The 21,430-nt window shown below is 37.7% G+C and overlaps 1 protein-coding gene across 6 annotated transcripts in view; it reads right to left on the bottom strand.

Moving 5' to 3' along the window:
- Positions 1-5,841: 5,841 nt before the first annotated feature.
- Positions 5,842-21,430, bottom strand: part of ZNF292 (zinc finger protein 292) — a 106,787-nt gene continuing 91,198 nt past the window's right edge. For all 6 annotated transcript variants that reach the window (XM_055257886.2, XM_063619038.1, XM_063619047.1 and 3 more), the window contains one exon: positions 5,842-14,884. In XM_055257886.2, coding sequence (XP_055113861.1) covers positions 7,730-14,884 — 7,155 coding nt within the window. In that variant the 3' untranslated portion in view covers positions 5,842-7,729. The remainder of the gene's footprint in view (positions 14,885-21,430) is intronic.

The following is a 21,430-nucleotide window of genomic DNA, read 5'->3' as shown; positions in this document are numbered from 1 at the left end:
GCATCAACATTCACAAATACTAAAGACAGAAACTTATGAATTTTATAAGAAATGCTATTCCTCACATCGTAACCTCTACCAAATCCTTTCACTGGCACTTCAATATATTCTATTTTGTCCATCATTTTAAGAACTTTGATTAAATTCCATGACATTTTTCAGCCACCAGTCCATCTTTCCCTCCCCTTCACAAACTTTCCAAAAATAGGCATTTAAACTTGCTTTCTATAATCCTCAACCTTCTTCTGGCTTCCACTAAAACTAAGTAATTGCAAAGGCCACTGATCATTTTCTTACCACTAAATCCAAAGGACACTTTAAATTCTTATGTTGGCAGATTGTAACAGAGCTGTACATGCCTCCTTTAAATACTTCCATCCTACTGTTGCCATGATTCCCCTATTTTGCTATTAATCTAAGTACTGAGTTCTTCTGGATTCAGCCCTTTTCTGTATTCTCTTTCCCTAAGCAACCATCCATTCATAAAACTGCTCCTCTTCATGTTAGCTACATGAAGAAATGGTATGTCGTCAACCATTTATTTAAACCAAAAACCTCATTATTTCTTTCCTCTCCCTCCTTTCCCATAATCCTTAATGGTCAAGTCTTGTGCAATATTTTAGATCTCTCAAGTCCATCAACTTTTCTCCCTCTCTGCCAGCACCAACCTACTCCAAGCTGGTATCTTCTTTCCTGGATGACTTGGACAGGCTTCCTAACCAGTCTTCTTGAATTCCCCATTGGAATGCTTCCCCTCCAGAGTAAACTTTTAAAACTCCAAGTGTAAGAAATCTCATTCCTCTGCTTAAAAACCAAATGTGAACTCATTACTTAGGATAAAGTCGAATACAATTAGGTCCTCCTAAGACACTAAGTGATCTGGCTCTTGCTTACCTTCCTTCACTTTAAATTTATCCTTAGCAACTTTCTATCATTTCCCCAAAAGCTATTCTTATCAGAGCTTTTTACACATGCTTTTCCCTTAGCCTGAGTTTCCACTGCCTTCCCTCCCCTAATTTTTACTTTTTTTTTTTGAGATGAAGTCTCACTCTGTCGCCCAGGCTGGAGTGCAGTGGCGTGATCTCAGCTCACTGCTACCTCTGTCTCCTGAATTCAAGCAATTCTCTTACCTCAGCCTCCCAAGTAGCTGGGATTACAGGTGCCTGCCACCACGTCCAGCTAATTTTTGCATTTTTAGTAGAGATGGGGTTTCACCACATCGGCCAGACTGGTCTTGAACTCCTGACCTCAGGCGATCTGCCTGCCTTGGCCTTCCAAAGTGCTGAGATTACAGGCATGAGCCGCCGTGCCCGGCTAATTTTTACTTTTATAGGTAAGTCTTTATTGTTTTCCCTCACCAGAGTATAGAGTATCATATTCTCACCCTATTATATATCCTGAGAATACCCTGTATTATTCCTTTATAGAACTTAGTAAAAAATAAACATTTTATTCAAAGTGCAGTGGGAAAATCATGAGTTTTCCTCCCTTTGAAATTACTTGAAAAAAAAAATACCAATCTGCTTGGTGGGGAATATTCTGGAAGCAAGCCAGTAGAGAGGCTGTTTTAATTTAGGCAAAGTATGATGGTGATTTGGATTAGAGTTATGATGACAAAAAAGGTTCCTTCCTACTTACAAGGTAGAAATGACGGCTGGGTGCGGTGGCTCATGCCTGTAATCCCAGCATTTTGGGAGGCCAAGGCGGGCGGATCACGAAGTCAGGAGATCAAGACCATCCTGACCAAAATGGTGAAACCCCATCTCCACTAAAAAGTACAAAAATTAGCTGGGTGTGGTGGTGTGCGCCTGTAGTCCCAGCTACACAGGAGGCTGAGACAGGAGAATCGCTTGAACCCAGGAGGCGGAGATTGCAGTGGGTCAAGATCACACCACTGCACTCCAGCCTGGTGACTGAGCAAGACTCCGCCTCAAAAAAAAAGAAAAAAAAAATCAGAACGTAAAAATGACAATTGTGACTAAACAAAGGGAAAAAACGAATTGGTATGATATCTAAAAGCCTAGCTTCAGAAAACCAGGTAGTGACTTCACTTATCAAGATAAGAGATTTCGGGAGAGGAGCAGATTGAAAGTAGGGCAAAGGACATAAAGGTTTGGACATGATATACTTAACTATGAAGTAGGCAGTTGAATATACAAGCAGAGAACTATGAAAACTCTGGTCTTCAGAGGTATAAATACGGGTAGGATAGATACATTGATCAGATACTAAACTCCACAGAATCATGCAAATAGAGTGTAGAGAGAAATAGTGACCCAGAAGTCAGGTACTCAAAACGGAGCTAGGGATGGAATCAGAAATGGAGCAGCCAGAATAGGTAAGGAGAAAACCAAGAGAATATTTCAAGGAGACATCAACCTTTCTGCATGCTCCTGAGGCAGTGAGTGGGGGCAGAAAAATAAACAATACATAACGGCAGCATGGAAGACAGTGGTGATCCTAACAAGAAAAAATTTTAGGAGTTGTGGGAACACAGAAAGTGGCAGTTGAGTGAGAAGTGAGGAAATGGAGCATATATGAGCAGAGAAGTCACACTGGCTGTAACTGGGACCAAACAAATAGGGTTATAGTTGGATGAAATAGTGTCTCACCCCTATTTTTTCTACTAGAGTCTATTCATAAACTGTTGGAAAGGATCAAGTAAAAGAAATATTGATGAAACAAGAGAGCAACAGGAAGTTCTTAAGGAGATGTGGGGGGGGTGGGGGGAGGGATGGAATCCAGGAGATGAATTGGTTTTTACTAAGTAGAATAGAGTGCAAATACAAGCAGGTTTATTGATTTGGTGGTGAAAAGTTGAAAAGGTTCATGTCGTTTTTCTTTTTCCTCAGCAAAATGTGGTTAAAAGATCATGAAATGAGGGATGTATGTCATTTAAGCTTGTGGAAGCAAGTTACCAGAAAACTATAGAAAAACTGCCAGGTAGTGTTGAGTCTACTTAAGTTTTGGGATTACCAACCTATCTCCTGGAATAATTTTCTTCCATTCCACTGCTCAAGAGTAGACAGACGGTTTGAGGATTTTTCCGGATTGTGACAGAGGGAGAGGTGTCTGGTCTGATGATATTTGCAAAGGAGTGCGTGTAGCAATGGGATCTAGTTTCTAAGCTGAACAAGCTGAGGACAGGAGTAAGCTGATGAAGAGTCAGCAAGTGGTAGTAATAAGGTAGAAGTATTTTTTTTAGCAGAGATATCTTGAGCAGGTGAGCTACAAGTTTGTGGCTAGAAAAACAAACTGAATTGAAGATTTGGAAGTGATATGGGGTTTGATTGTGGCAAAGTCACTGAAGAACACAGGTATTATTTTCTTCATTGACTGGTAGTGTTGGAAGATACAGATTAAAATAAATATTTTTTAAAAAACTGTTGTAAAGAATGGGCATGTGAAACTTTATGATCTGGGTGTCTTTCCGATGAGGTGACATTTAAGCTGTGAACTGACGGATATGGAGTAGGCCATAGAAATAAGAGAAATAAGCATTCCAGATAGGCTTTGAAGTGGGGGAAGGAAGGTTATTATGCATTCAATGAAATGAGAAGAGTGGGAAATGGGAAGTAGGATAAGAATGTTTAAAGGCAGGGGCTTCTGGCAAGTATGACTGGATTTTAATCAATGCTTAATCACAATTACTTGAAATTCAATGAGTATTACTTGAATACCAGGTAATATTCAAAACATTAACCACCAATACAGCAAAGGAATCAACCCATTGGGATATATAAATTGATCAGAATCATCACCATTTGCAAACAGCTGATACAATTGAATTGGTGTACACATATTGATTATCAGTCCTGGTTGAATAAATACCATTTGAGATCAGCATTTCCCAAAGTGTGTTCTTTAGAATGCTAGTTCAGTGGGATATAAAACTAAATATTAACATTAAAGGAAGACAAATGTTCTCAGGGTCAATTAAGCCTGGAGAATTCCCTTTCAACTTTTTACATATTTACAGTAGAACTTTTGTCTTTAATATGCAAACATGCATTAAATTCTTTGAGAGGCTGGGTGTGGTGGCTCATGCTTGTAACAGCCGCACTTTGGGAGGTGGAGGCGGGTGGATCACCTGAGGTCAGGAGTTCAAGACCAGCTTGGCCAACATGGTGAAACCGTCTCTACTAAAAATATAAAATCAGCCAGGTGTGGTGGTGTGCACCTACTTGGGTGGCTGAGGTAGGAGAATCACTTGAACCTGGGAGGTGGAAGTTGCACTGAGCTGAGACTGTGCCAAAACTACAAAATTGGCTGGGTGTGGTGGCATGCATCTGTAGTCCCAGCTACTGGGGAGGCTGAGGCAGGAGAATCACCTGAACTTGGGAGGCAGAAGTTGCACTGAGCCGAGATCGCGCCACACTGCACTCCAGCCTGGGCAACAGAGCGAGACTGTCTCCAAAAAAAGACAGAAAAAGAGAGAGAGAGAACTACAGCACACAATTTAGAAAACTTATTTCATCACAGCAATCACCTTCCACCTGCCTAGTATCTCACTACAATAAACATGCTGAAACAGGCTGCCTTAGACATTACTTTTTAGTATCTCTCTTATCCATTAGTCTCTTTCCCAACTTCATTAGCCTTTCTTCTGGCTCCCATCATTTTTTGCCTGGACTATTTTAGGTCGCCCTAACTAATCTCCAACTTACTCAATTTATCCACTATACCATGACAATTATCTTTCTAAAACTGATACTGATTAAATTGTTCAATGTACATGCATCCAATAACAATTTTCAAAAACCAAAATAAAGACTTAATACAGCATACAAGAACATTCCTGATCCCACCACCCATCTGCTTCTTCAGCTTCACCTTCTTCAACTTCCTATCTTTCCAAGTGGCCCACTGGCAATACTGCAATTACGCTCTACCTCCAAGCCTGGAATTCCCATGTCCCCCTGAACCAGTGAGCATTCATCTTTCAAAACTCATATTTTCTACAAAGACTTTCAGAACTACCTACCTCCTTTTCCAGAAAAATAGGGCATTCTTTCTGATGTCCCTAGGTATAGTATTATTGTACTTTCATCTTATTTTCTATAGCAACTGTGACTGCTCACTTGATAAAAATTTGCCTTAAAAATCTGTCTAGCCCTTTAAAATAATAATGTACCTATGTTAAATTTAAAACTGTTGAAAATTTCAAAACTGTTACATTTCACTTAAGATGATGTATTTTGAATAACACAGTTCTGATCTGTAATATGCAAACTTTGCGGGTTCGGAAGAGGGAAAACTACTTTTTAATGAAACTTTAGCAAATTTAGGCTGTAGAAGGTATCTCAAGACAATAGGCTGGGGAAAAGTATACCATGAAAAAAATATATTTTATGATTCTTTTTTAATACTTAGACATTACATTCCATATCAAAATTTACCAACATGCTGTTGTATAAATTCATATCTTTTTACCATAGTTTGATTTTTTTTTGTTTCATGCTAAAAAGCCCACTCTCTCATAACTACCTTTAGCATACATTACCTGGAATATAAAAATTTCATTAAATGTTGGCAAACTCTTCCCCATGACATATAGAACAATTAGAAATGTCTAGTTATAAATTTTCTTAAGCTAATGAGCAAAAGAAAGGCCCCAATACATTGGCATTTTCACTTAACAGTGGCTCACAGTTACAATGATCACAAATAAACCTACTTGCTACTGTGCTATATAGGGCAGTTTTGCCAAATGCCCACCTTTAAGAGCTAGGTCAATTTCTAAGAAAACTGTATGGAAACATTCAGTTGTTAACAAAAATTTAATATTAAAACTACTCAGTTATTTAAATTATGGTTAATTTAGGAAAAAGAAAACCCATGTATTAATCACCCATAAAATAACTTTTATTTTAATAAATAACAGTGGGCTCACCAAAGGGCAGGGATTTTAACGTGTCAGGTTTTATGCTTATTGGTAGTAAGTCTTAAAGAGGTGAAATGAACTATTCAATAAAACCCAAAAGGCCCTAAAAATAAAACGATACTTTAATAATGAAAATTAAAAAGAAATTTCCAAAAGAAAATAGTTCACTCCTTGACCATGCTTATTTATTCAGAGTACCAGCGATTTCAGTAAGTGCTTCATTTTTCCTGCAAATCTGATGTTGCACAGGGAATGTACACATTTTCATACCATCACAATATCATCAATATCTCAGGCCAATAATATTGTGAATGCAACTGTTTTATAACAAACACAAAATAAAAAAACCAATGTTACTATTTATGGCAAACAGAAACAAAAGTAAATATTGCAAGGATGTTTTCTTATGTTTCTACTACTGATTTTAGTTGGACTTTAAATGAAGGTCATCAACTCTCCTGGAATAACCTCTACCTCTGGCTGTGAATCCACAGTATAAATATGGTGAACAAAGCTAAACTGTAAGAGCTAACTATATACTGAATAACCAAAATAATTATAACTAATACTGTTCTTGAAGACCAATCTAATGAAAAAAGTATCATTAGATATGGTGAGAAATACAGACAAATCTGTACAATCTAACATCTATAAACAGTAAAATCAAAACATCCAACTTCCTTATAGAAAGTGCTTTATCTATGTAATTATAAATGTTAAGGACTCTTGTATTTTATAAACACAAGATGGGCTCACTTTGATGATATCAATTTTAAGATTTATAAAAATGTTTAAAAAAATCTTTCCACAAAACTTTATACAGTTTAAAGCTATACACCAATCTATAAATCTCAGAAAATGGAAAACAAAACAAAACAAAAAATCTTTATAAGATCACATGTATAAAACAAGAAATGAAATGTGATTTTATTTAAGGCAATACTGGGCTACTCACAAATCACCACCTCAAATATTTACACTGCTCCACACTACTAGTTTTCTATCACATTCACAAAGGATTTTTTTTAATACCAAATGTTTAAAATCTTCAATGTAGTAAATTCTTTATTCACATTTCTATTGTATTTCATGGACTCATAGTAACTATATCCAATTAGAAGCAATAAAAAAAAAAAAAACTGTAACTATAGGAAACTGCTAGAGAGTCTGCTTTAATTTCACATGAATACCACCTCAAAATCCTGGATGGCAAATTTACAAAGCAGAGCAAAGTGTTGATATAATGTGCCTATTTTGTGAAAAGTAATCTTGATATCACCTTGTAAATAAATGTTCCATGTAAAAATCAATGAACTATGGCAGAGTTTCTGGTTTTAGTTCAAAAAGTTCTTAATTTAAAACAATAAAAGAACAATTTAAAAAACTTGATCGCTTAGTTAAAAATTAAAATTCCAAATATAAATGTGTCATTTAATAGTTTAGACTTACAGACTGCTGGTGGCAGCACATGATTTACAATAATAAATATATACAAAAAAGGTATCTACAAATAAAGAGTACTGTTATACATGAGCAGTGACCTGGTGAAACATACCAATCACACAGATAATTGTTTAGTTCATGAAAAGGGCAACTGGGTGATAGAAATTTGAGGTTTAGCTCACTATTTACAATAACTGAAGTACTGATTCTGTTCAAGTCCCATAGGGATAAAAAAAAGTTTTACATGACAAATGTCATGTTTTTTTTTTCTTTTTTGTTTTTGGCCAGGTTAATTCATGTCAACAACAAAAAAATATAATGAAAGTTGCACAATTCTAGCATGCTTGATGGCTTCCTATTTAAAATAAAATGGTAAAGGATGTATTTATACTACATTAATTATCAGTACTGACCTCTGCCTGTGGCTTTACCTATACTGATATCTTTCATAACAGACATATCTGGATCATTTGAATGTACTTCAAGTTTTTTCAGACTGACGGTAGGTTTCATTTCCTGAAGTTGCTTTAAGACAAGCTCAGTGCAATCTTTAAGATTCTTGTCTAAAACAATTTTTACATTATCACTGCACTGAAGCTGTGATGGATTGGCAAACTGTACAAACGTTTCACTTTCTTTACAAGGACATACATGATTTCCACTAGTCACAGCAGTCTTATCAACATTTTTTCTTGAATTTGAATGGGATCCTTTTTTGTTTCCAGTATTTAGATGGTCTTTGTCAGTATTTTTCTTCTGCTTCACTGCAGACTCCTCAAGAAACTTCAGAAATGATACTTCAAATCCCATTGGCTTAAAAGAGCTCCAGTCAAAAGATGCAGGATGCTCCTCAGTGGTCTGAATGCCAACAGCAGTTTCTTCTTCTTTACGCACGCTACTTAACTCAGCTGCTGATGCTGGTTCAGCTTTTTCAACTTTCCTTTTTTTATTTTGTGAGACATTTTTTTCTTTATTAACTCTCTTCAAATTACTTGCTTTTTGTCTTTCTGACTGGCAGAGGTTATCTTCCTGAAAATCATGACTTACATTTGAAGAAGTATTAGCTTGGGTCTCTACACTTGTGCTATCTTCATTTATTAATTTTGTAATAAACAATTCTGTTAGTTCATCCATTTCATCTTTTTCATTTTTTTCAACTTCCTTTTGTGAAACTGTAGCTGTTGTTCTTGAGTTATCATTGCTCTCTGATACACACGTGTCAGAATCTTTCACATCATTCTTAGCACCTTCTTGCTCAGATGTTTCCTTTACTTGTGAGTTGCAACACCGTTTGAATACAATAAGAAGATTTCGGTGTTGTGATGTAAATGCCTTAGATAATTTATGGCACTTATAATGTCTAATTATATTGCTTTCACTTGTAACAACCGAAGTACATCCCTTTATCATACATGGATACTGGGTTACAAATCTGCTTGTACACTCAGACAGGGCATCATTTCTAGCCTTTATAGAATATACATGCTTCCCACGTTTCAGAGAATAAGGCTTATTTTCTTCAATCTGCACAATCTTTGCATTCTTGTTTTCTAAATTATTTTTTTTCTTTCGTTTGGTCTTGGGCATTTTTATTCCTTCCTTTCCACATCTGCTGTGTTTCGTCCCCCGATGTTTAGACTTTGATTTTTCTTGGTTTGCCTTGCTTGACATATTTTCCTGGCCTGGTGTTAATCTTCGTGGACGAATCAAATGAGCCTTATGTTTGTCATTATGCTTATTGAAAATGTGTCGGAGGAGATTCGACCGGGTTGCATATATACGGTCACAGCCTTCACAATCACATTTGTATACACCATCTTCTTCTGTTTTACTTGCCCTTAGTCCAATTCCATGGTCTGCCTCTAGATGAACAACATAGTTCAAATATGTAGTAAATGAAGATTTACACTCTAACTGGTCACATGGAAATTTCCCAACATCCACTGAAGCAGTCATACTTTCAATTTCTTCAGGAGTCATTTCATGAAGTTTCATGTAGTGTTGTATTAGGCCAGTAATTGCTTGGAAAATTCGAGAACAGTCACTTACCTGACATCGAAATTCTTTCAAAGTTTGTTTAGTTTCAGTTTCTTCACTTTCTTTACCAGCTTCACTTTCCTCTTCGACCTCTGCTGAAAATGCAGGTAGATCTGATTTGTGTACAGCCTGGTAATGGAGAATCAAGTTTTGCTGTATCGTAAAGGCAGCAAAGCATCCCTGGTGAACACATCGATAAGGTCTGTAAGGACTGTATCTTGTTGGAAACTCAAGGGATTGGGAAACTGGCTTCTTTCGTTTTTTCTCCTCCTTTTCTTTTTTATGCCTCCTAATTTTCCGTCCTTTGGTTTGTGTGTTTGTGACTGCATTTGTGTTACACTGTTCTGAAGTAACTGTAATCACTTGTAAAGAACTTTCTGTTTTGTCAGGACTTTTTTTTTCTACAAGTTGTTGTTCTGGGATCACTGCTACATTACTGTGGGTATTTTGGGTCTCTGCTCTCAATTCTAAAGCAAGCTGAGATTCCTTTTTATTTTCCTCTGTCATAGCTGGCTGTTTTTTCACTTGTGTACTTCGTGAGGCCGGCACATTTTCATTCTGAGATTTTCTTCCATAAGGCCTTTTAATTTTTAACTTTACCATTTCTTCAGTTGTAAAATGATGCACCAACTGACAGTGTGCCCGGAGGTTAGAATTTCTTGTAAATGTTTTTGTACATGTAGGTACTACACATTTAAAGGGAGCAAATTTCAATTGATTCTTCTTAATTTCAAGAATCATTTCTGGAGTGTATTGATGAATTTTACCATAGTGCTTAAACAGTGCATCCTTTGTCATAGCACTGTAGTTACAGCCTTGGTTTTGACACACAAAGGGTTTATTAACTTTGTCATTAAATTGAATGTTTATCATTTCAGAAACTGGCTGAACAACTGTGATATCTGCAGTTGATTTAACAGGCGTGGGAGTCAGTGTCACTGATGTATTTATCAGTACACACTGGGATGCTGGAGTGGATAGGTCATTTTCTAATTTTAATTTCTGTAAGCCTTCTAAAATTTCCTGTATTTGATCCTCCTTATGTGATATTTCAGACTGAGGAATGTTACTTTTTGTTGGCATGACACTTATAAAGGAGGAAAACTGAGAAGAATCGGGTAATTTGTTATTTTGCACAGTGTTTACTGAAGGAAGCTGAATGTTATAATTTATTTGAGCATTTTGTGATGTTTCACCAGCACCCTGAGATCCACTTTTTACCTCAAGTATTTGAGAATTCATAGCAGTTTTAATAATTTCAAGAGTCTTTTCAAAGTTTTGTATAACATTGTCTTCAGAAATCTGCAAATCAGAATTTATTGAAGTTGTGCATGAATTCAAAGCCATCATTTGGGAATCACCATTTTCAGTTTTTAATGTTAAAGGGGCTAACACTGTATGGGACTCAAGACTGGTTTTGAAATTCTCTTTTACATCAGTCATAAATAACTGATTGTTAACATTATTTAATTTCTGTGTTAGATTTTCCACCAAACTCTGAGGTTCACAACTTGGAATTACATTTGAATGAAGGTTAGTAGTTGGGATTTCAACACTCTTTGCTATGAGTCCCATTGTTGTTAAGTCACTTGTTACCAAGTTTTGGGAAGCGTTAGGCGCAATTAGTGGAGGAGCAACTTTCTTTCTTCTCTTAGAAGCACTGTTTCCCTTTTTATTTAAATGACTGGATCTTGTGTTCTGAGGACCACTTATAACAGAAACACGAGAACTGTTACTGGTAAAATTTTGTGATGGCCCACCAGAATTAGGAAATGAACTAGAGCACAAACCATTTTCAACAGTCTTCAGTAGTAAGTCATTCGTTGGAAAAACAGGCAAGCTGCTACATTCCTCAATGGAGGAAGTTTTGGAGTTTGATGTCCTATTCTGGTTGGTCAGCAAGGTGTTTGGATGGCATACAGTCTGCAACAGGGGTGGCACAGTTGGATTTGGCATCACTGTTGCATTTACTTGTGATGCATTGGAGACACAACCTGTTGAAACATGAGAAAGCATTTCGGCACCCTCGAATGTACTGGGAATGCCAGCAGTTTCCAAAGCCTGTTTAATAATTTCACTACCTTCTTGACTGACACTGGTATTAAAGTTAGTCACACCAGGCCGAGGAAATGTATTTGGTAAAAATGTTGGCGAGCGATTTTCAGCAGCAAGAAGCTGTAGAAATGATGGATCTTTAAAACATGCTTCTGGATTGAAGGTAGATTGTTGTGGCTGTTGCAAATTTACTGCATTTGTGGAGAGAATCATGCTGGCAAGAAGAGAAGGCTGTCCATTACTCTGCAGAAGTTCTTGAGCAATTTCGGCTCCATCCAGTGGTTTACAGTAAGATCGCTTGGATAAGTGCCCACCCAGTGATCTGGGATTAGTAAAAGCCCTGTAACACCTGCTACAGATAAACTTCCCATCTCTGATAATTGCAGGCCATTTAGCCCTTTTGTTGTGCTTAGGTTTTCTTTCCTTCCCATTTGGGCCCCGCCCACGGTCTTTTTTAACTTTTTCAGGTGCAGACTGTTGGGCATTGGTGCTACTGAAGTTATCTGCAACATTAACTTGTGAAGGAAAAACTGCATTTTCACCATTACCCCCCTTTAGAAAGGAGGAATTAGTGTTTCCTTCAATGTGTGAGGAATAATGATTTGTATTATTTTCCAGTTGGGAAAAAACAGAATTAGTCCCACTATCTGCTGGTGAAGGGAAGAGAGACATTGAACTACTTTCTGCAGGTAAAGGAAGGAAAGGATCTGAGCCACTGTCAATATTCAAAGGCAGAACTGTTTTGGTTAGATCTTCCATTTGTGCTGGCAAGGCAGTACTAGGTAAATTTTCCATTTGGGAACATAACATACCACCTTGTTCATTTTTATCCTGAGAAGTTATATTTGGATTTATGACACTTTCCATTGAGGACAACAATGGAGTTGGTACAGTCGCTAAATGAGCTGGAAAAATGGGAGGCGAGACATGCTGCAACTGGGCCGAACAAGCAGGATTCCCACTGGCTTTGGTCTGTGATGTAAAAAATGGATTTGAGCTGTTCACTGGTGATGGCAAAAAATAAACAAACTTTCCATTATTTGGTGTATTTAAGTTGTTAGCTTTCTGACCTTTTTTACTTTTGCGCTGCATTTTAAATGCAGCATATTGGTCAGGGTGTGCTGTCTTCATGTGTTTCCCAATACTCTGTGAAGAATTATAGGTTCGAGTACATCCCTCGACCTGGCAGCTGAATTTCTGAACTGGAGCTTTTGGAGGCACTGATGGAGTTCCTAATGAATTACTTAGGTCGGACTGCGGCGGAACAAATGCAATACTTTCTAATGTCTTAAGAGGTAAATTATAAAGACTGGATGATGTTTTAACATTATCTCCACATTCAAATTTGGAAGTTGGTAAATTGTTTTGAAATCCTGCCTGATTTTGCACAGAAAAGGTCATCAAGTTGTTCACTTGTCTTTCTAAGTTTTGTGGGGTAAGGTCACCTATTTTGAGAGTTTCTGAATTTACTAAAGAATTCTGAGTAACATGGGCATCATTAAAGCAATCTTGTTCTTTTCTCTCCCGGAAACCTGGATGACACAAATCATTACAAGTATCTTCAACTGGCGTATGTAAGTCTGTGACCAGTGCTTCACCACTGCCTTCCACAGTTGAGTTTTCTTGCTTTCCAAAGTTATCCTCAATCCCCTGATTGACAGACACCTTAAGGGACACAGCTACTTCACTGGATTGAAGCAGAGGAGTAGTAGCAGGGTTTTCCAAACCATTTGACAATGGTCCATTAGCTTGCCTGAGCTCAGAGGCAGACATCTGGTCTTGTTTGGTCACAGCTGATTCTGATTTGCTTTTATCCCAAGCATCACTTCTATCTGCTAGTAAGCTGTTTTCAATGTTATTTTCTGAAGGAAGCATAGATTTTTCTTTTTCAATATTCTCTGCTGTGTTCTGATTCACTTCAGAAGGCTGAATGGAATCTCCAGATGAATTAAGTTGGGCTTCAGGAGGCAGCACTTTTTCAGGAGGAGTACTGTGATCATCCAGATGCTTTTCCAGCTCACCCTGAGAACGATAAACTTTACCACAACCTGTGAACTTGCAAGTGTATGTATTATAATGTTGTGCTTCATGATCATATAGTAAATAAGCTTCCGAAAAAATTCTTCCACATTTAGGAAACATACATTTTGCTCTAAAGACTTGATGCTCCTTTCGGTGGGTTAAAAGCTCGGCGTAACTATTAAAACCAGCTTTACATTTCATCTGTATACAGATATATGGTTTACTGCCACAGTGCATCTGTAAGTGATCATTGAGATGAGTAACACTCACAAAATGCCGCCTACAGTACTGGCAAATAACTTTTTTGCTCTGCATTTCAAGAAAGCGCTTGGCATCTTCATTATCTTTATGCCCCTTCACATGAGCAATTAAATTTTTAAAGTACTTAAAGCCCTTTTTACAAAAAGTTACAGGGCAATTAAATTCATTAACAGGTACTGGTTTCTGGACTGGAATCACTTCTGGCTCATAGGATTTATCTTTGTCATCATTCTCATCATCTGAACCATCATTGTCATTAAACACTATAAAATCTGTTGAATAGAGACTATTCTTTTTTATAGGTCGCTGCTCCTGTTTAGCCACAGTATTAGTCTTCTGATTTTCATTGGTAGTTGTGATCTTTGGAGGCCTTCCCAATCTTCTTAATGGTTTCATAGCTGCTAGTCTCTCTTTACTAGACTGTTTAACATGCAGTGTGACATGAGGGACAAAAGTTTCTTTAGAATTAAAGTTCTTTGCACATATGGGGCAACTATAAATTCCATCTTTGTAATGTTTCTGAGCATGTCGTACTATTCTGTGACCAAGGAACTCTTTATCACACAACACACAATACTGCATGTAGGCTTGCCAATTCCTAAACCTAGCAGATATAAATCCCCTCTCTCTTAACTGTTTTATCTCTCTCTTCTTCTGCTTTTCATCACCAATGTCTTTAAGAAGGCCAGAATTAGCACCAACTCCACCAGAAAGCCCATTCATAGAAGTTTCTTTACTCTCTTCTTGGTAGTCTACCACTTTTTCATATACTTCACTGTCATTTAGTTCATCTATTGAAGACACAATGGATGCTTCTTCTCCCATTAATGCAAGACATTGTCGTTTCAAGGTTTTCCAATCCCAGAATTCTGGATCAAAGGGCCATTGAGTTTTCAATACAAGTAACAGCTCACAGCGTAAAGAATTTGGTATTGGAAGATTCTCTTCATCATATTTCTGGTCTGGCTGATTATACAACATTTCCACAGCATAATACGCATCTACTGTAGGCTCAATAAGAAATTCACTCAGTTGACAAGCACGTTTAACTTCCAGATCATCAGGCAACAAACATGAAATGGTCTTGCAAATAGATATTTTCACTTCAGTATTTTCAGTAGACTCCAAGCGAAGAGCTTTTACACACAGTTCTATACAGGTAGCAAGTCCAGCCCCTTCAGTCTGTGAAAAAGCAAATAGGAAAAGTTAATTTAATCTACACTAATCAACACTAATTTATTTCAGAATTTAGTTAAGATTGAGATTTGTTTTTCTCAAATCTTGTAATAGCAACTTATGAAAGGATTCCCCTTCTAAAGCACTGAAGCTTAGTCTGGTATGTGTGTATGTAAAATGAACTGCATAGAATGGCAGAAAATGCATAAGTATTAGAAGCTAAGACCTTGGTATGAAATTATTTAATGGCTAGGCAAACTTGGAAGTTATTTAACTTTTTTGACCTTTCATATCCCACTTATAAAATAGAGGCCAAAATAGCACTTAAACTTCATTAAATTGCTGTATTAAAGGAGATTAAGTATGTGTTATAGTTTAGTATAATGTCTGGCACATAGTAAATGATCAATAAATGTCATCCTTATTTTAACTCTTACTTCCTGTTTGCATAAGCAATCTAACTGAAACAAAAACAACTGAGAACATCCCCATATTTCCAAACTTATCAGTACTGAAAGAAATAATTTGCTTCTATAAAATAAGGTACTTATCCCTAATAGTGGAGATTCTAGTGCTATCATAAAACCAAATGCCAAATTACCTACCTCACGGCTGGACCAGCTTAAGAATTAGGAGTAGGGGTAGACATAGCTCAACAAACTTTTTCTTTTGAATTAGCATCTTGAACTATTATTATTAGATAGCAATAACAAAGGTAAGAGTCATTGGAAAGACACATGGAGTAAAGAGAGAAAAATGGGTTTTAAAGACCAGAAGGGAAAAATGATAAATGAGAAATAAGATAGCCACAGGATGTGGCCACATTCATTGGAATAAAATATGTACGATACAGGATCAAAAGGCAACAAAGAAAATAAGTAGAGAGAACTGATAGGGCCTCTATTTTCATTAAGTTAAGAAGAAAATATTTTACTAAAACAAGCTTAAACTTGTAGGGCAAAAGTATTTTAGTATTTTTACTAAAAAGGAAAAGGAGCCTGGGATACTGAATTGGTCTTGATTTTAGAAACAGCAAGAGCACAATGACCAAAAAGAAAACGAATAGAAAGAGTAGCATGAAGAGACCTATTTTTAAAATGATAGGTTAGGCTGGGTGCGGTGGCTCATGCTTATAATCCAAGCACTTTGGAAGGCCGAGGCAGGATGATCGTTTGATCTCAGGAGTTCGAGACCAGCCTGGGCAACATAGGGAAACCCCTATCTCTACAAAAAGTACAAAAATTAGCCAGGTGTGGTGGTATGCAGCTGTAGTTCCAGCTACCTGTGGGGGTGAGGAAGGAGGATCGCTTGAACCTGGAAGGCTGAGGCTGCAGTGAGCAGAGAGTGCACCACTGCAATCCAGTCTGGATGACAAAGTGAGACCCTGTCTCCGAAAAAAAAAAAAAAAAAAAAAAAAGGCTGGGCATGGTGGCTCATGGTTTATGTGTGTAATCCCAGTGCTTTGGGAAGGCAAGGTGGGAGGGACTGATTGAGGCCAAGAGTTTGACACCAGCCTAGGCAATACAGAAAGACCTCATCTCTATCAAAAAAAAAAAAAAAAAAATTAGCTGGGCATGGTGGCATGTGCCTGTAATCCTAGCTACAAAGAAAGCTGAGGCAGGAGGATTGCTTGAAATTGGGAATTCGAGGCTGTAGTAAGCTAGGATTGCACACTGCACTCCAGCCTGGGCAACAGAGCAAGACCCTGTCTCTTAAAAAGAATAATAAAAAAAATAAAAAATGACAGGGAAGATGAAAACTGGGAAGGAAGTGGGACCATATGGGTGTCTCTGGATTTCATATAAACTTGTATATGTTATACTATTCTTAGATAGATCTGTGCCTTAAAACTTGTACAGTAAAACATCTGCATCTCTGTTACATGCCTTAAGGGGCTGCTAATGGTGAATAATTAGGCCACTCCTCTATTACGATATGCAAGAAAGAAAAAAATCACCTGTGGTCTGTGAAGCTGCATACTACACAAAGAAAGACACAAAGAAGTCTGGGAGGAATTAACGGTCAAGTAAACCACAAAGATGATTAAAAGTAATCCTGAAGGCACATATAATAATGTCAGAAGAACTGGTATAAGTTCTTACTGGTGAAAGTTCTGAGAAGGGGTGTGATTATTCAGAAATTCAGGAAATGATGGAGAAATAAATGAATTTAAAAAAGGATTCAGAGAGGCCCAGCGTGGTGGCTCACGCCTGTTAATCCCTGAACTTTGGGAGGCTGAGGCAGGTGGATCATCTGAGGTCAGAAGTTTGATACCAGCCTGGCCAACATGATGAAACCCAGTCTCTACTAAAAATACAAAAAATTAGCCAGGCGTGGTGGCAGGTGCCTGTAATCCCAGCTACTGAGGAGGCTAAGGCAGGAGAATCACTTGAACATAGGAGGCGGAGGTTGCAGTGAGCCGAGACTGCACCACTGCACTCCAGCCTGGGCAACAAGAGCAAAACTACGTCTCAAAACAAACAAAAAGGATTCAGAGAATGAAGGATTTCTAGATGAAGGGTATCTGTCTTGCAGAACATAACTATTTTATATCACATGAATGTTGAGCCTTTTCTCCAGGAATGGCAAAAGCTGATTAAAGAATTCTACTTATTGCTCACAAGACACATCTAAAATTATTTAAAAGGGGAATTCCACCGACATTCTATTCTAATTCAGTCTGCAACTAAATTCAAAGGTTCATTTTGATTCATTAAGGGTGAGGAGCCTCAATAAATTTGCTTTAAAAACATTTTCATGTTATAATTAAACCTGAAACCTTTACATTAATGCCAACGAAACAAAAGAAACTATATTTACAATTTTTTTCTTCTGATCTTTCATGTGTGCACTTGAAAATAAGTGAACAGGCAATATTCAAATCCTAAACTGGCTATACAGCAGGTAAGTTTTAAAAGTTGAATTTGAATTCACAACAATTTTCTATGAAGACAATGTAATTAAGTGATTTGCCCATAAAAATCTATTTAATTCATAACAGTTAATCATAAATACTAATAGCACCAGCTTAAATTGATGAGTCACAGGAACAGAAAGCTAAGTGACATTAATTCAGAGGAGGAAAAGAAACTCAATCCCTTTCCAGGAAAAGAACAGCACCAAGCAAGTTGTGGGAAACAGAAAGGTTTGTCTTTTGTACCCTCTTCCATTGCCTTTTCTGTTCTTTTCCTCTGGCTGCCTAGTGTTCTTGACCTAAAGCCACCCAAGGCCTGCATGTTACTTTTAGTTTCCTATGTAACATCCCATTCAGTCCTTCCCTACCCACTCATAACATCACGCTTTACCCTGTTTTAAAACTCTTTAAATAATTACCATGTATTTCAGAATAAAATATAAACCTTAGTGTGGAATACAAAAAGGACTTCACAGTCTGACCACTGCCTCATCTGTTCTAGTTTCCTCTTTTATCTTGCCCTTTACTCAAACAACTGAGCTACCTGTAGTTCCCCAAATATTCCATTCTCTCATTTGTCTTGATACTACTTTATGTGTTTTTTTTTCTGTGACTAGGAACACTCTCTCCTCCCTCCTTAGCTATTACTAATTGAGTAACGAAAATAGGCAAGTGGGTTATTATGGCCCACTTCTTTTATTCATTCAGCACCTACTTTATACCAGGCACTGCACTAAGCAATGTACCCTCACCGGATATTCAAGATTCCACTCTAGTAGAAAGACCCATATAATATTGCTACTGGTTTTAAGTTTCCATCAACAGACTACAAAATCCTTAAAGGCAGGGATGTATTTTTCAACTCTTAAACCTCAAGGAGTCTAGGGAAGAGTATACTATATAAATAAAAAGATCCCAAGCTATCTGCTCCAATTCCTTTGCAGATCTCAATTAGGATTTAAGACATTAATTACAGTTGTCCTTCAGAATCTGGGGGCACTGGTCCCAGGATTCCTGTGGATACCAAAATCCACAATGCTCAAGTCCCTTATATAAAATGGCATAGTATTTGCATACAAACTATGGACATCCTCTCACATAATTTAAATCACCTCTGTATTACTTATAATACCTAATACAATGGCTACATATTACTTCATTTGCATAGATTCAATATAGTATGCTTGTGGCAAATTCAAGTTTTGCTTTTTGGAACTCTATAGAATTTTTTTTCCTTTTCTTTTTTGAGACAGGGTCTCTTTGTCACCCAGGCTGAAGTGCAGTGGAGTGAACCTGGCTCAGTGGCATGATCTTGGCTCACTGCAATTTCTGCCTCCCAGGCTCAAGTGATCCTCCCATCTCAGCCTCCTGAGTAGCTGGGATTACAGGCATACAACACTATGTTTGGCTAATTTTTTTTTTTTTTTTTTTTGGTAGAGATCAGGTTTCACTGTTTTACTCAGGCTGGCCTCAAACTCCCAGGTTCAAGCCTTCCAAAGTGCTGGGATTACAGGTGAGCCATCACACCTGGCCTCTGAACATTTTCAATCAGTAGGGGTTGAATCCACTGATGTGGAACCTATGAATATGGAGGGCTAACTGTATTTTAAATTAACATATGAGTAGCTGGTTGATAGTCTTCAATTCCTGGAGTTTTTTTGTTTTGTTTTGTTTAACTTGTTTTACCAGTTGGCTGGGTGCAGTGGCTCACGCCTATAATCCTAGCACTTTGGGAAGCTGAGGCGGGCAGATCACCTGAGGTCAGGAGTTCGAGACCAGCCTGGCAAACATGGTAAAACCCCGTCTCTACTAAAAATACAAAATTAGCTGGGCATGGTGGCGTCTGCCTGTAATCCTGGCTACTCAAGAGGCTGAGGCACGAGAATCATACCTCCTTGTACCTAGGAGATGGAGGTTGTAGTGGGCCGAGATTGCACCATTGCACTGCAGCTTGGGCAACAGAAGGAGACTCCATATCAAAAAGAAAAAAAAAGGTTACCAGTTAATTCAAATCACTACATCGAGGTTAACCTCTATATGGAAATTGAAAAGAGTTATTACACCAGAATCTAATCACTATAGCTTAACTTTAAGGTCTCTTCAGCCCTAAAATAATAATAATCTATGAATCTAGTTTTAAGATAAAACCTCTGCTTGATCAGATTTCAGAAAGTAGAAAAAAAAGGGAAAAAAATTTCATGCAATAAGAAGGTTTTTGGACAAAGAGCAATTACCATGGTGCATACTATTCCTGTCAAGAAGGCTGCTGCAAAGGTCATGTGTGGTAGCTCATACCTGAATCCCACCACTTTGGAAGGCCAAGGCACGGAGAATTGCTTGAGCCCAGGAGTTGGAGATAAATCTGGGCAATATAGTGAGACCCCACCTCTACAAAAAATAAAAAAATTAGCCAAGTGTGATGGTACACACCTGTAGTCCCAGCTACTTAGGGGGCTGAGGTAAGAGCATTGCTCAAGCCTGGGAAGTTGAGGCTGCAGCGAGCTGTGACAGCAGCACTGCACTCCAGTCTGGATGACAGAGGAAGACTCTCTCAAAAACCAACGAACCAACAAAAGCAACAACAACATAAAAGAAGGCTGCTGCCATTGCCAACTTCCAAAGCTATTCATACTTTTAACTGCTTTTTTATATACTCTAATTCTGAACCCAAACTCTCTAAAATACTGTTACCCAACAGAACTATTAGTGATAACGGGAATGTTCTATATCTGTGCTGTCCAATAGGATTGCCACTAGCAACATGGAGCTACTCAGCAACTAAAATGTGACTACCGTAATGGACAATGCAGCTCTTGTCCAATATTTTTGCACCCCATCCTCTGGCCCACCATGGTCTCTTTATGAGTAGTGAGTAAAACTGAAGAAGGATGGTCACTTTTACCTAACCTCCTCAATTCATCTGATTTAGTCATGAAACCTACAGTGATTAAGGTCAATTGCAAGTCAAGATTTATACCCAGTTTGGCTTCTAGTTCCAAGTTCTTTCTACTCTACTCTATCATGCTGCTCTTTAAGTTAGTGGCGCAACCTATGATTTAAAGCTGCATAGTAGTTTCATAGGAAACTTATTATTGGCCCCTTTCAGGTTTTTGTTTGTTTTGTTTTGGAGACAGGGTCTTGCTGGGTTGCCCAGGCTGGTCTCCAAATCTGGGGCTCAAGTGATCCTCCAGCCTCAGCTTCCCAATTAGCTGGGTCTCAGGCATGCACTCCCACACCCAGCTACTTTGTTTAACTGCAGCACCACAATATATAAATGAAAAATCAGGACAAGTTAACAAGGTTGACAGAGGAAAAACTGGAAAGCAGGATTCATTCATATTCTTTCCTCCTGAAAATGAAGAGAAATTATTTTTAGGAGAGAAAAACGAAGATACATCTAAGACTTACTGACCAATGACAGATTTTAAAAGGTACTTATAAAGAGGGATAGGGAAGTATCTTTTGGTCTTTCCTTTCAAAAACAATTTAAAAATACAAATAAAAAACAAATAAAAAATTCATTTAAAAATACTTCTTGTTATCATGCTGCATCTCAGTTTTTAGATTCTACACAATGGTAGCACCTTTGGAAGGTGTTTTCTATGTACATTTAAATGGAAACCAACTGCATTTCTACA

This window comes from Symphalangus syndactylus, chromosome 2 (assembly GCF_028878055.3).
Source record: "Symphalangus syndactylus isolate Jambi chromosome 2, NHGRI_mSymSyn1-v2.1_pri, whole genome shotgun sequence".
Classification (NCBI taxonomy): Eukaryota; Metazoa; Chordata; class Mammalia; order Primates; family Hylobatidae; genus Symphalangus; species Symphalangus syndactylus.
This window is presented reverse-complemented; position numbering and strand designations above follow the sequence as displayed.